The sequence below is a fragment of the Chanos chanos genome, chromosome 5, assembly GCF_902362185.1.
Source record: "Chanos chanos chromosome 5, fChaCha1.1, whole genome shotgun sequence".
NCBI lineage: Eukaryota > Metazoa > Chordata > Actinopteri > Gonorynchiformes > Chanidae > Chanos > Chanos chanos.
Window position 1 is genome coordinate 45,240,269 of NC_044499.1, and position 14,978 is coordinate 45,255,246.

The 14,978-nt window shown below is 39.2% G+C and overlaps 2 protein-coding genes across 2 annotated transcripts in view; one reads left to right on the plus strand and one right to left on the minus strand.

The window, feature by feature from the left end:
• plce1 (phospholipase C, epsilon 1) overlaps positions 1 to 1,663 on the plus strand; it is a 42,222-nt gene extending 40,559 nt beyond the window's left edge. Inside the window, exons 31-33 of the mRNA XM_030775092.1 lie at positions 245 to 457; positions 709 to 921; positions 1,577 to 1,663. Coding sequence (XP_030630952.1) covers positions 245 to 457; positions 709 to 879 — 384 coding nt within the window. The 3' untranslated portion in view covers positions 880 to 921; positions 1,577 to 1,663. The remainder of the gene's footprint in view (positions 1 to 244; positions 458 to 708; positions 922 to 1,576) is intronic.
• A 4,121-nt stretch (positions 1,664 to 5,784) lies between these two features.
• On the minus strand, positions 5,785 to 13,978 carry noc3l (NOC3-like DNA replication regulator). Its single transcript, XM_030774488.1, has 21 exons — positions 13,869 to 13,978; positions 13,092 to 13,322; positions 12,868 to 12,989; positions 12,520 to 12,683; positions 12,348 to 12,407; positions 12,077 to 12,195; positions 10,775 to 10,936; positions 9,968 to 10,061; positions 9,653 to 9,828; positions 9,261 to 9,389; positions 9,035 to 9,166; positions 8,868 to 8,948; positions 8,633 to 8,733; positions 8,470 to 8,542; positions 8,316 to 8,379; positions 8,133 to 8,204; positions 7,847 to 8,028; positions 7,367 to 7,495; positions 6,354 to 6,451; positions 6,068 to 6,152; positions 5,785 to 5,948 (listed from the first exon to the last, which is right to left on the minus strand). The coding sequence occupies exons 1-21, from the start codon at positions 13,875 to 13,877 to the stop codon at positions 5,820 to 5,822; spliced, it is 2,412 nt and encodes an 803-aa protein (XP_030630348.1). The 5' UTR covers positions 13,878 to 13,978; the 3' UTR covers positions 5,785 to 5,819.
• Between the last annotated feature and the right edge of the window lie 1,000 nt (positions 13,979 to 14,978).

The following is a 14,978-nucleotide window of genomic DNA, read 5'->3' on the forward strand; positions in this document are numbered from 1 at the left end:
TCTGGAAATAGTAACAAAATGCCACATCACAGTGTCTTATTTAAGAGCACTGGTTTGTAATTGTAATAAAATTGTTTGGAGACCGCAAATGACTCAGAGACAAGTTTCATTGCGGTTCAGACTGACGGTGAAATGTCATTAAAATTGAAGCTTTTTATCTTTCTGATTTTGATGGTCCCGTATCAGATACAGTGAGCAGGTACATGTTACATCACTGACCTGACCATTTTTGTTCTATCCGCAGACACTAAGCAAAGCCAAATACTCTCTGAGTATCCTGAATAACCCCAACCCCAGCGATTATGTCCTCGTGGAGGAGATGACCAAAGAGCCCAGCAGTAAGAAGGCCTCCTCGGTCAGGCCCTTCCAGCGGGTGCTGCTGGACCACGAGTGCGTTTACCAAGCCCAGAGCCGCTGGAGAGGAGCAGGGAAGTTCATCCTCAAACTCAAAGAGCAGGTATTTACAAATGACATTACGTGACTATAATTCTTTATTCACTGGATAAAACACATACCTTGTTTTACTCTTTGATAACCAGATCGAGGACACTGAAGTGAGCCAGCGACCGTGTGGCCACCAAATGGAACTATAAATAAGATACTTTAGCGATTATTTCACGTTTAGCAGATGCGAGTCTTCATTGTAATCCCGGTGGACATTTCTCTTCATCTCCGAGAGTGTGACCGAACGAGTGTTGTCTCTCTCAGATCTCTCGTGAGGATAAGCGGAAGGGCCTGTCGTTCGCCAGCGAGCTGCGGAAGCTGACGGCTCGCAGCCGCAGCGTGACGAGTCCCGTCGGGGCTCAGGCCCAGGACGCCACCCACAGTAAGGATGAGCGGGCAGCATGCGCCCCGGCCACGCCCGAGCCCTCAGAGTGAGCGGTCGCAGTGCTTGGTGTGCAGTGCATGGAATCCAGCCAGGTACCAGCTGCTAACCTCCCCCCCCCCCCCCCCCCCCCTCACATACCAACTCAAACTAAACCCACAGCGGGGACCTCGGAGCCTAGTTCACTGTGAGGGAGAAAATGATGTAGTCTGTATTATTAGAAACCTACCCTTGTCACAAGTGCATTGCATGTCATTTTTAATCCACAGTGTGTTCCTACAGGCTTTTAAATTAGGGCTGAAAAATTCAAACTTATTATAAGTTATTACTGATTAACATTGTTTTCCGTCTCTTGTCGCTCTGTTTTTTAACGTGTATAAATTATTTCTTACATAAATTCTTATTAACATTATGTTTGATCATTCTTGCGGCTACCTGGACGTATCCCTTCTAAAACTATCACTATTAACAGTTAGGTTAGAGTTAGTGAGAACAGGGGAGTGTTTTTGCTGTGCTGCGTGGTTAAGTGACTATTGAGGGAATGCTATTTAACCGTCCCTGGAAGTGCTTTACTGTGGTGTGACTTATGGCATGATCTTAACTTTCAACACATGCATGTCATGTTTTGAACCCTCAAAGTTTTTACCATAGCCTTTTTTTTCCAGCGGAAACTTTTCTGCTTTTCATTATACCGCAATTTCTCTTCCTTTCTGTTTCTTTTCTGTCTCTGCGGGGGGTTTCTCTCTGCAGGACTGAGGGCCTGGTTGACGGAAGGCTGGTTGGGTTCACAGAGACTCAGGAGAAATGACAGTTCTCATTACTGTGGTGATGGTCCTAGCGCTCTGGCTTCCTCCACCTGGTCCTTCCCTCTTCTGTGGAACTGGAAGCTACACAAATGAGGCCAGGGCCCAAGCAGGAGTCCAGTGAACAACATAATCATTTGAAGCACAGATCTGCTGTAGTGGATCCCGCTTGCTGGCTTACGACAGACCGGGCATTTCCCGTAGTATAGCCTAGCCTTGCAGCTAAGATGGAGTAGGCTCGTAGCTTAGGCCTTCCACACGTTCACGAGTGAGGAAAGCGTAAGGTGTGTTAACGGGACAGAGTCATGAAGGGGCCGTGGTGGCCATTGTTGTTTAAGAGGAGAGGTGTCTAAAGGGCTAAGTCCGCTCATCAACTAAACAGCAGGATTGTATACGTTGATGAGCGAATGTGGCACACGGTAGTTTTAAAAACGAAGAATCTGGCTGCAGTTTTTCATTTGTCTCTCTCTAACTGCAAGTCAGATGGCATTGAGGTAATTACGAACAAGCTTGTTTGTTTGTTTGTTTGTTTCCCCTTCGTGCCCTATTTTTCACAGTACTGTAAGTGACAAATATATGCATTTTCACGTATTAAATTATTTTTTTGGGGGGGGGGGGGGGGTTGCACATTACTGTTGCTTTGTTGTTTAGACGATTTTCTTTTGGCATCAGGTCTGGCTTTTTTTTTTTTTTTTTTTTAAAGCTGTTTGACATCACTTTGTTTTTCTCCTGTTGCTCTTGCCTAACATTTCTCTTCACTGTAGCCTAAACAAGCGGCGGTCTAACGCGTCTCGGCACGTTGTAGCGCTTGAGCGTCAACACAACGTCACCGTCAGTGGCCGCGTCCTTTGCCAGTTTGTTTTCTTTTGCACTGATGTCAGTTTACTTTTACCAGTATCATTTCCACTGTTACCGATGGAAATGTCTCTGTTGACTTTGTAAAAATGTGCCATAATTTATATTTTAGTGTCTTGGAAGATATAAAATATTGAATTTTAAAAGTATGTTTTAGACCTCTTTAATAGCCAGTTTAACTTGCATGAAATGTAGATTTTTCACCCTCTCCTATTAAGACCCTCATTTAATTTGACTACTGAATGTATCGAGTACCCGTTATGTTTTTTTTTTTTTTTAAATAACTCTTTTACTCCTTATTAATTGAGTCTCTTTTAGTACCAGTTGTGCCTGCCACTGAATTCAAAATCTGAAATACATTTGTAAATACCACATGATACAGTACTTGTTAATCTCTCATGACATCTGCATCCAGTGCTTAATTACTCAACATGTAAAACATATGAAGCAAAGATGCCTGGAATTGTCTGTAAGAATCCTTTTATCGTAAGTACATTTACCTGTGAAACCATTTAGATAGTACAGAAGACACAGGCATCAGTTCTTACTGGGCCAGTTTAAAGCAGTTCCAATGTAGAAAATGAACACACTTTAAATCAGACATAGTATTCCAATGATACTGCTAAAAAATCATTTCTGGGAAGTCAGTTACTGGAATGGTTTTGTGGTCATTCATGACTGTATTCCCGAGTGGTTTCAATGGCAGACACAATTGCATTAAAATCTCAAGTCAACATGAGGAGAGAGAACAAGGAAACTTTAGACAATTGCTACATTCAAAGTACATAAGCAAATAAAATAGATTTCAAAAAGTGTTGAACTTCAAGAAGCCTGACCCTGTAAACAAGTTATCCAACTTGGGCAACGTATGGAGTGGATTTCAAATTTTGGCGAAATTTCAAAAAGCGTTTTACTGAATTTCAGCGTTTATTTGTTTCGAAATATTTGCATACCCAGTGCAATTTTATTCTTTTTTTTTTTTTTCATGCCCATAAAAATGAGTCACCGGTGGATCTTTTGAGTTGCCTCTTTTATTGTGTTTTCTCTCCCCTGCATTGTTCTCGACCCTGATTCTGATTCATACGTTTTCGTTTTGTTTTTTTTGATGGTCTGAAAAATTGTCAATTTATTATTTTATTTGTTTTAGAGACCAGAAACACTAACATTTTTATGTGTCTTTATTGCTCACATCTCTACTTAAATGTGTTTTCTGCGACATTCTGGTAATATGACTTAAGTTGAAGCAGCTCAGGGCATGTTTGCATAAATGATATATATTATGTCACAAAAGCACCCGCTATGTTTTCTGCTTAAAAATGATTTGGAGCACACAACGCATGAAAAATTTTAATTCTAAGTCTGCCTCTGAGTTCCCAATTTATCATGTGGACATTTTTTTTTTTAAAACAAAGCTGAAGTTTCTTCAAATGTGGCTTCTTTCCCAAACAATTGGCCTACTTCTCTGCGATTCCCCAGTGGAGTGTTTATAAAAAACATTCACCACAATTCTGAGTAAAAGGGAAAAGGATGGAAAATTATAAAGGTGTAAAGTTTGTTCAGGAACTTTTCATGATGAAGCATAGATAAAGCTGTATTATACTGTGTTCATAGTTACTGTTCCTGCCTTTCTACAGCTGCCAAACTGAAATGTCTACTGACTTTTAAAGAGGTGTCTGAAGAGGTCCAATGTTTTTCTTTCTTTCTTTCTTTCTTTCTTTCTTTGTGATGTTTCCCTTGGCAATGTAAATCAGTTTGTGTACTATTTATTTAATATCATAGCCCAGGTTGGCTGTGTTTGTGCAGTTTATGTGTATATCTTTTCAATGACAATGATATGTTTTTAATTTATTTTCGAGGGTATGAATACTCTCACAACTGGTGTGTACTGTATACAATTTTTACTTTTTTTAATGGCTGAACTTAAAAAATGATCTTGAGGAAAATTTCAACAGAAAATTGGATTCCCAAAAGTTAATTCTAGTTAGTGAGTTTTTAAATTCTGTTCTACCCTAAAGCATTCTCAGATGCTTTCTAGTGAAATCAGCCAATGCCATTGTATTGGTCTTAATTTTAAATGAAGAACATTTTGTGTGTTTCAAGTTAATGACTATCATTTCAGTATATTAACTGACAAGTTAGAACTGCTGCCACTTTGTAATAAATATAAATCTTACTGACAGTCCAAACTTTTGTGTTCTGACTGTTTGTAGCACTTGTTTATACCTTTATGAATGTATTATCAATATTGTGATGTCCATATTGTGACTGTTATTTGACTACTCCTAGGTTTCTTGAAACATATCAAATGTTCTGTATTTGTTCAATAAATAGTGTCGTATAATCTTGAAAAAAATATATTCTGAAATAAACTGAGTCATTATTTCATGTAGGAGACTGACATCTCTGGGGTGGGTTGTTCAATTTACATTATCAAAACTAATTTAAGAGCAAATGATGTTCCTCCCTCATTCTTCACCCTTTTGACCTCATGCTGGATTTCATTTAAAATTCATAAATGATGCATTTTCATTTTTTGGTTAATCAAATATCTATCAAATATCTATCAAATATAGATTTTATGCAGAATTGAGCCTATCGCCTATTCTTAACCCCACTGTGTAGAGATCTGTCTATATTTCCTATTTGACAGCCTTATGAGTGAATTTTCCTTTTAATCTAATGGTGGTCACATGGAAGACAGCATGAGGATATGGGCCAACCTCTGGCCAATGATTACTGCCTTAGATCTCAGTTATCCTATGCGCCCATGGAGCTGCAATGCAGAGTAATGCAAAGTAATTATGAAAATGCTGACTCTCAGTAAAACATCTTTAAATGTAAATCAGTCATAGTGATAAAGGGGCTTCTTAATCTAACATGTAAGGAAATACTTAGTTCAGTAGGAAGTGAATCTTCATGTGGCCAAAAAGGCATCTAAACAACGCGTGCCAACAATGAATTCTACTGGTGTAATGTAAGTCTAGCAAGGGAAAGGTAGGCCGCGTACCTTATGGATAGTGGTGATGTTGATATTGCTGGAGACATTTGATTATTATTTTGTATACGATACAAGATTTCATATTTACTGCATCTTTGGGGGACTTTATTGGTCCCCTATCAATGTATTTTTTAAAAAAAACCCCTACTAACAATAGTGACTGATAACTTTTTGGGAAAACTGGGAACCCTACCGGAATCCATAGCAAAAATCAAACCGAACAAAAATGCGACATACAAGATAGAGGTTTATTTTACAGGTTTTAAAAAAAAATAAAAATAAAAAGAGAACAGAAAAAAAAGAACAGAAGCCAGACCCCCTGTCCACACCATCGTATTTAACTCTGATTCTGTGTGAGATTTGCAGCAAAGTCTAGAGATTTTTGGTCATTCTCTGCTTGAACAGCAATGTCAATCTGTCCTTTTAATTCAGAGTCCAAAAAGGCATGACCAATGGTGAACTGCTCCTGAAAAACAAAACAAAAAAACCCAGATTTGAACAGCAGTTGAGGCTTGGGAGTCTCCAAGATAATTAAAACAAAAAGTAACAGATGAGGCAGTCGCTGAGTAAACCTTTGTGATTTACCTTTTTCTTCGAGGGAGGGGCTGCCACCGGCGGGTTAAAGGTCATTTCCTTAACGCTGTAATCTTCAAACAGCTCAATTGGAGACCTTCACAGACAAGATAATAATTTAAATGAGTTTGGCAAAGCAGGTACAAAGCTACTGCATGTATCAGATTTTCTCTACTTAACCTTCGTACTCTCCTTGTTCAATTCCATTCTAAGTGATTAAGAACAATTTTACGGGAGGTAGTTTGTAACCAAAGGACTAATGAAAACCATTTCACACGTGTGCTGTGAAAACTCTTACTTTCTGCTCAGCTCCATGCTCAGTGCTCCTGCGCCTTCACTTGGGGCACCAACCATCAGATGTGTGGCCAGTCTTCTCACAATTGGGTGGTAGTGATTCTATAACAATCAGCACACAAGACAGATCAATGTAAGCACTTGCATGCGCAAAGGAAAGGCCCCTTGAACACTGCCCTCATTCTCCTTATATTTTTGATTTGAATGTCAGCCAGCAGTTACTGGGTAGATTGGAAATGCACCACACTAACTGGGGAGATTTTAGCTGTAAGTATATTATTAGATGTTTTCATTCATCCGGCACATTCTGAGAGCACTGCCATTCTAATTAAGAATCTGCCTCTAAACTCAGAATGCAATTACGTGTCATCGTGTTTTTGTTCAAGACAGCCTTGAGGAAAACTCTTGAACTCAGAACACAACTAATCTTTCAGAGGGCGACATCACCTTTTTGAATTAAAATCTTCGTGTAGAGGAGAATGTGTTTAATGAAGTCGTGTAATGAAAAGCACAGCATTCTCCCGGGATTATTACATGTACTTATTTTGCAGACTGTTTTATCCAAATCGACCTCTAATACACGCAAAGTACAAATGACCATTGAGGAATTGACTGTTGCATTATCAGGCTAGATACAGACGCAAGGAAGTTAAAGGAATATAATAGTGGACTAAAAATTATATAAACTACTGCGTGTCGAGTATCACAATTAAGTGCTAGATTGATCTACATCGTAAATAGAGTCAGTGCTTACAGGTCAGTACGGTGTTATATATATATGTGTGTGTGTGTGTGTGTGTGTATCAGCATAGTATAGATTACATCTGTAAATCGCTGTCTTTTGAACAATTCATTCACAAAATCATATTTTTTTTAATGGAATTTCCATCACAAACATCAATTTCAACAAGATGTTGATTATAGGACAGAAAACAAGCCTTTCCAACACTGACAAAAAAAAAAACAAAAAACGAACAAATAAAACCCTAACATACAGCAATGTTCATGTACAGTTACCTTGAGAGCATGCAGCTCCCAGAGTGAGGTGTTCTGGGGGTTGCAGTATTCTGGCTCATCCAGCTCAGGCAGATACACACCACTGCCCTGCATCTCATTATCCAACAGGATGTCACACTTGGGGAAAGCCTGCAGAGAAACAGCCAAAACAATTCTAATTATTTACACCAGACACCAGTCAAACAGACAAATTCCCACACACAGATTAAGACTGGTCATGGACTTAGTTTCACTGTTAATGGCTATTCTCTGTTGAAATTTTAGTCCTGTCCTACACTTAATCTCTCTTCTGAAAATCATCCTTAAAGCTGTATGAGTATGGGGTACGTAATAGTAAGTACTTACAACGTGTTGCTGGGTTATGGTTTATTACATGCTTATATACTGCACCAAGCCTGTTATATATCTATATATTTTGAATGATCTCGCGAGAGAATATTCAGAGAAGGTTTGCGTTCATATTCACATTAACGGCCTTACATGCATGAGCGATCTGTTGGCTGCCAGGATGCCCACGCTAGAGTCTGGCAGCACATGAAGACTGAGCGTGCTCAGTCGCTTGACGAAGGCCAGCGCCCGATGAAGGGTGACCTGTTTCCTGCGTTTGGTCAGCATGACGTCCAAACACTGCAGCACGATGCCAGTGTCCTCGTTCGACCTCCCTTGGAGGGGGCATAACAGTCAATGCATCAATGCCCAAAAGCACGGATATTAAATAATCCTGAGTCAGTGAGTCAGCGTCCAGGACAGCAGATGCTGGACTTACCTGCGTGCAGTGTGAGCAGGGTTTTGTAAAGATGGGTATAAAATTTCAGCGGGTCGACATTGAGGACGTCGCCTAACGGTAAAGAGAATACAACGATGAGGCATTTCTGTCAGAACGAGAACACTTTCAGGACGTTGATACGGGATTGTGATGAAATGGAGAAAGAGATTAAACGCTTCTGACCTTGTCCTGAGAGGATATGGAAGGACGTCAGTATGCAGTGGAGACTCTCGCGATACGTCAGATCCTTCAGAGAGAGAAAAGCCTGAGGTTGGTATGTCTAGAACTTTGCACAACGTTTTTGTAGACACATGATACGGAAGGTTTAGATACTCACGCCTGACAAAATGAGGTTATGGAGAACCGTCAACAAATCATCAAAGAACTCCAAGTTTATCAGATGGGCAAACCTTGGGAGAGGATTTTGTGCATTTTAGTTGAAGAATTTCAGAAAAAAAACAAACAAAACAGATGAAATGAAAATTCTGGGAAGTCCTTACTTTGCTAAACCCTCTAAAACGGAGGGCAACAAAACAGACTTCTGAGCTTTCTTCAGTATTCTGAAGTAGATCAGGAACACAATGTTCAGCGTCTCTGTGTGCTGTTAATAAAAAAAAAAAAAAAGAGAGTGCAAAAACAGAGGAAGATAATTAACGTGTGGACTGGTAGCAATAAAAATATACGAGACTATTTGGGCACACGATATTTCAGTAATTATGGTCTCTCTTCACTCACCAATTTGAGCTTCTTGTCTTTACTTTCAGATGCCTCAGCCTCCATTAGTTCTTTTTGTAGTTTTTCTTCAGCTTTTTTCCACTGGGGAGATAAATGATTTGATTCGTTACAAAACAAAAACAAAAACAAAAATCACCACAACTCAGTGCACTCAATGGCACTCTTACCTTCCGTTGCATTCTGGAAAGATTCTTCTGTTTCTCTTTAAACGTCATGAACTTCTTCTTCGGGGCCGTATCTTCCGTGTCCTTTTTAACGTCTACCTCTTTTATCCTCAGACACAGCAGGGTATTCAGCACCTTCCATTTAAAGAAGAATAAACACATGTTATCTATGGCATCGTAACCCTCTGCTGATTGGCTGCGTCAGACGCAAAGCGTGTTGTCATTGTACCTCCGGTCTGACGTCATAATTCCTGCTTTTCACCAGTCCAGATACGACCTTCGCCAGTGCTAATGAGGCCTGGCCAAATTTATCGTGTTTTAGCATCTTTCCCACAGCCTCACAGCACATGTTTGACACCTGGGGGGGGGACAACATTAAAAGTACGTCACCAAAAACAACAACAACAAAAAAATCAATACACTGCGTGTAGCGGCAATATTGAACATTTTAAAATTCCACTCCATTATAAAAAATATTTAAAGTACATCACCAAAAACAACAACAAAATCAATACACTGCGTGTAGCGGCAATATTGAACATTTTAAAATTCCACTCCATTATAAAAAGTATTTTAGACTCGTTCCAGTTGACTAAAACTACACCGAGATGTGAGACTCACCTTCTTGGAAGGGTCGTTCATTAAAGGCACCACAGCCACGACGATGTTGTTGTGGAAGTTGAAGTGAGGGAGGGCCACCAGCAGTTCACAGATGCATCTGATGGCGACCTCAGCAAGTCCTTTATACGACTGCAGGGACACCGCCTGACTGCCCTTCTGTTTCTTCTGTTTCCAGTCTGCAGGCGACAAGCATTTCCATTTGCGCACAAACAAGAGGAAAAGTGTACAAGACAGAAGGTAGGAGTGCGGAGTTACTGGTGCGACAAAGCCAATTAAATCTGACATCCCGGCTGATAACAACTAATAAGTTGTTACCTTTGACTGTCTGTTCCAGGTTCTCCAAGTAGAATTTATACTGACTCACTAAACCCTCTTCAAATTCTCGTAGTTGCTGGGTTTCTTTTTTAACCTTTAGAGAACGAGGAAACAAGTTCAATTACATGCCTCATTTGTCATGACACACATGAAAGAAAATCAGTTACATATGACCCCAGGACACATGCTGAGATTTACATACGGGTGAAAAGAGGAGACAGTTAACTTTCACATGATAATATCTAATGTCTTCAGCTCCAAAAACTAAAGCAAGAACGTTCAGTTATATAAAGGAAATTTCTGACCAGAAATAGTGAGATGAATAATTTGTAAACAAAACGTTTTCCAATTACAATGTGAACAATGTAACACTGTCATACTACTCGTGTAATATGTGACTACTGGTCTGACCCCGCTCTATGGGAGAAATTAAGTTTCCCAACATCATTCAAAGCTGTAACATGCATATGAGAACGAAGGGGGGACAAAGAGGACAGCTAATTCTACGTTCAACTGAAACACTCTGTCACAGGCTCTAAGTCACACATTCAGAAAACAGTTCCTTTGAGTCGGCTCATTCAGGCTTAGAAAGCGTAATAAAAAAGGTTACTTCAACTGCAATTTTTCAAGTAACTACAGAAAATACTTTTGTCCCCCCGAAATGACATATTTCAAAATCCTGAAAAATGCTTTCGCTAAATGGCCATTTTTTTTTTTGGCAATTCAACATTCTGCCAGTTCAGTTTATGACTGATTTAGCCAGAATACATTAGTTTGAATAGACTTTTAATGGCCAAGCCAAAATACCCTTGCAGACTTTTCTTCTTCAGTGAGAGGTCTGATTCTGTAGGACGGCACAATGTCCTTGAAGACTTCCAGGAGAGAGACCATGACCAGTTTCCTGACTGTAACTGCCACGTACGGGTCTGTCTCCACCAGCATAGTTCTTAGCTCCTTCAGTTTCTTGATCTGAAACACACAGAATAGAGTCATGATTCTCCACCGTAAAGCCAACAGACAGTGATATCATAAATGTATGTGTCACCCACAATAACATAAAAAAAAAAACCAGACTCAACATGAAACAGAGAGGAGGAGCATCAGAGACATAATTACATAAACCCTTTAATAAAACTGGAATTATAAGAAAAGTGCAGTACTATGAAGTGGGATTAACATGGTGGCTCATTCTCTAACTCAGAATTATTTGTGTTACTGTGGTAGCTCTGTGGTCACTGTGGTTTAATATATTGCTCTGACAACTCTATGCTTGACTTTATCCAGATTAGGTTACACTGAACCAAACTTCTCCAGGCTCATGTAAGACCTCTTAACCAATACAAACTTTAGGAAACCTGCCATCACCTCTTCTTGAAAATCCTGCAGAACAGCACACTTTGCATAACAAGGTGTATCCAGTGTGTTAATTTAGAAAATATGTCATACATGAATATAAGCAGTCGAAAGAGCAAAAAATGATACTGCCTAAAGAGGAAGGTTATGGTTATACTATGATTAGACATTTTTGAAAAAAAAAAAAGAGAACCCTGACTATAGCCCATGTGGAGCCAAACTTTATTTCATTTTAGGCCACGTGCACAAGGCTTGTATGGTTGTTTTTTTAGGATGAGTAATAATGTAAAAGGCAACAGCACAACAGCAACAGACCTTTAAGAATAACAATGTGCACTTACTAAGAAACGGTAATTCATGAGGTAACTCATCTTGGCCATTCGTTGCGTTTACTTCAGCATAAAACATTTTGGTTTAATAAGTTATGAGAGGTCTTAATTTACGAAGTACTTTCCAATATCCTTGATGGAATTTACTCATTTATACGGTCTGCGACTTGTCTCCACACATCTTGGCCTAGACTGCGCTGAACAAATTACTTTTGGCATTTAGAGCAATTTAGACCTCCCCTAACCCGTTTATGCGCTAGACCTGCCCCTTTGTATCATTAAGAGCCGTATGGAGAAAACTTGAGTTGACTTATATTATTATGACACAGTAATGACTCCAATAAAGCCTGCATGAGAATCTGTGGCTTGGTGAAGCTAGATAAATTCTAGTCATGCTTTCCACATGACATTATTTACTTAAACTCACGTTGGCAGACGGGTCTGCCAGGATAGCAGATGCCAGGTTGGCAATGCGTTGCCTCTTTTCCATCAGCTTCTCTGCACGCAGCTCAAACTGCTCCTGAGGGGTCAAAGGTACACCCATCTCTTGTTCCTCAACTGTTGACAAACACGGAATTTGTTAATGACATTACTATAATCACTTGTAAACAACAAACAACCAATGGGGCTCAAGGATTCAAAATTTCTCTGATAAACAATATGGTTTAATATTTACGGACAGCATGTTCCTCATTTACCTTTTTCAGACTCGTTCTGGTCCTCGACTTGCTCCTCTCCCTCCTCCTCTTTTGGTACCGCTGTAAAACACAACCGATCGACGCAGACACACATGATTATAGCAAAGAGACATTTCTCTGTGTTCTCACAATACGAGTCACTCACACGAGACCCAAAGGGCAGATGATCTGCATGTACCTGGCTTCTCCATTGTTTGAGGGATAAGGCCACTCTTATCTTTGATTGGCAGCAAGTGAATTACTTCCTTTTCCTCTTCTTGTTTCATCTTCCGGGGCACTTTTTCATATTTCTCAACTGGTTGATCAGACTTGCGTTTCTTAGCATGTGCAGGAGCACTGAAATGAAGGGTACAAAACAACACAGAAAGATGCTCAATATCGATTTAGAGTATTTCCAATTTCATTAATCTTGGGCTACATCAGTTCAGTGTTGTGATTCCAAACGCTCGATAGAACGTCAGCAGATATTCATCAGGATACAGACAGTAAGTGCTTTCAACAGGAAAACCGATCCTCTTACCAGGAGGAAAGGTCTCGAGTCAGGAAAGATGCTTTCTGTGCCAGTGCCTTGATCTGTTCAAGATCATCTTCATCCATCATGTCAATGGGTAAAGATTCGATGAACTCTTCTTCTTCCTCATCCTCTGTAAAAAGACATTATAACACAATAAATAAAATGCTAAAAAGGCCTGGAGGGATGAACAGACTTCCTCTCCACTTTATCCATAAGACTCAAAATAGGACCAGGGAGATAAAGTTTCGTGTACCTGGCCTCTTCTTACACGTCTCCAGAGGAGCTGGAGTCGGATGCGACGCATCGGTAAGGGCCTGTCGGAGCTTCCGCTGCTCTTTGCGGTGTTTCTTTGCGGTGCTTTGCTGCTTAAATTGCCGATTCTTAAGCTTGTTTTCAAGTTTTAAGTTGCTTGTCTTCAGCAACTTGCGGAAGCTTGGCTTCTTCTTTTTGTTCTTCCTCGACTGCAATTATGGAAAATATAATCAACTGACCGGTCATGCAGAAAAGGTTTTTAAGATTGCTGTTCAATTCTACATCAAACTAAAAGTACTACAGTGCATACCAGATTATAGAAGGCTGTCAAAAGGAAGAAACACCTGTTCCTCTACTTTTTGTAGAATAATGTAAGTAATTTTTTTTAACAGATGTTTCCTGTATTGTTAATCAATGTAAGCAGTTAAACGCTTAATCAGAAAGAACATTGGGCAAGTGATCGAAGACTGCATTAATGTAGGACCTGAAATCCGTCCACGTCTTGTAATGTGAAAGGTGCCAGTCTTTAACGATTATAAACATACTTAATGCTATTACGACAGCTGAAATCAGCCCAACTCCAGACGCACTTTAATTCTGAAGGTAGAAAAATATGGAACTGTATGCCTGCCTAAGCAATGTGTAGCTACCATTACGGGTTACGGGTTTCCCGCAACGTTACTTACTAGTATTGCTGTTAAAAGTGAGCTTCCATAATACAGTTAACATGTAGAGCAATGACAGTCATTACTTACCGGAGCCATACTGTTTACGGATCAAGATCTATGCTAAAAATGTTGTCTCAGTTACTGAAAAGTATTGGTATCCCATCAATATTTGTTGGTGTCCACCACTCAGCCTCAGTTTTATCACACACATGTGTTCCTATGAACGGAAGCACTAGAAACAGAGCTACCAAACCAGGCTTGCTTCATTTACCTCCATCTAGCGGTTAGGAGGTGACATTGAAATAACGTAATATACGTAAGAAAGAAACGGGTTTTGGTGAGAGCATCACAACCATTAATAATTAAAACATGGGCAAGTATAAATATAAACTAAAATTAAGAAAAATAATTAAATGTCCTATGACATGTATATGGTACATACATACATAACTCTGATATTCTTTCTGAGAAACAATAAGTACAAAATAAACCACATTTCAGCTGAGCAGATTTATTTACATATTGCTCTAATGAACTGAGTGGTCTTTTATCAAGTAAAGTAATCTATTTACAATTTTCACCATTATTAAGTATGAAAACTGTACAATAAAGAGTGAGTAGAAAAGAAACAAATAACTACCAATACAATATACAATTTAAAATAATTTATCATCAAGGAGATCTACTATAGGATCAAATTGTAACATTTTACACTGAAGAATGTATGTCATAGTTAAATTCCTAGATAAAAACAATATATTTGGTCAAACAAAGTAAAACATATAGAGAAAATATTACACTGTAAAAAAAAGCAATAATAATTTGTAGCATTATAGAGAAAGGTTGTTCATCAAATAAGCTTTAGCGTTTCAATTAATTTCCCAAATTGCAACAAGAACAGACACATACATAAACTGATTATATTCATCATCTGATTTTGTGGCTTAACTCTCATGTGGCTGTATGAGCATGTAAAATGTAGCTGTTGCCCCTGCAATTAAAGGAAGACACAAATCAGAACATATATGTAAGAAACATGCACGTGTTTCAGTCTTCCAGAAAGCTCAACAGAATTTGAAAGCCTAAATATATCACTGTTTCATAAATACAAAGCTTAGCTGTTAATGCAACTGAATTCATGTAACCCAAAAATCTCTATTGCACTTCATCACAGTCTTGCTCCATAATTCTTCTAAC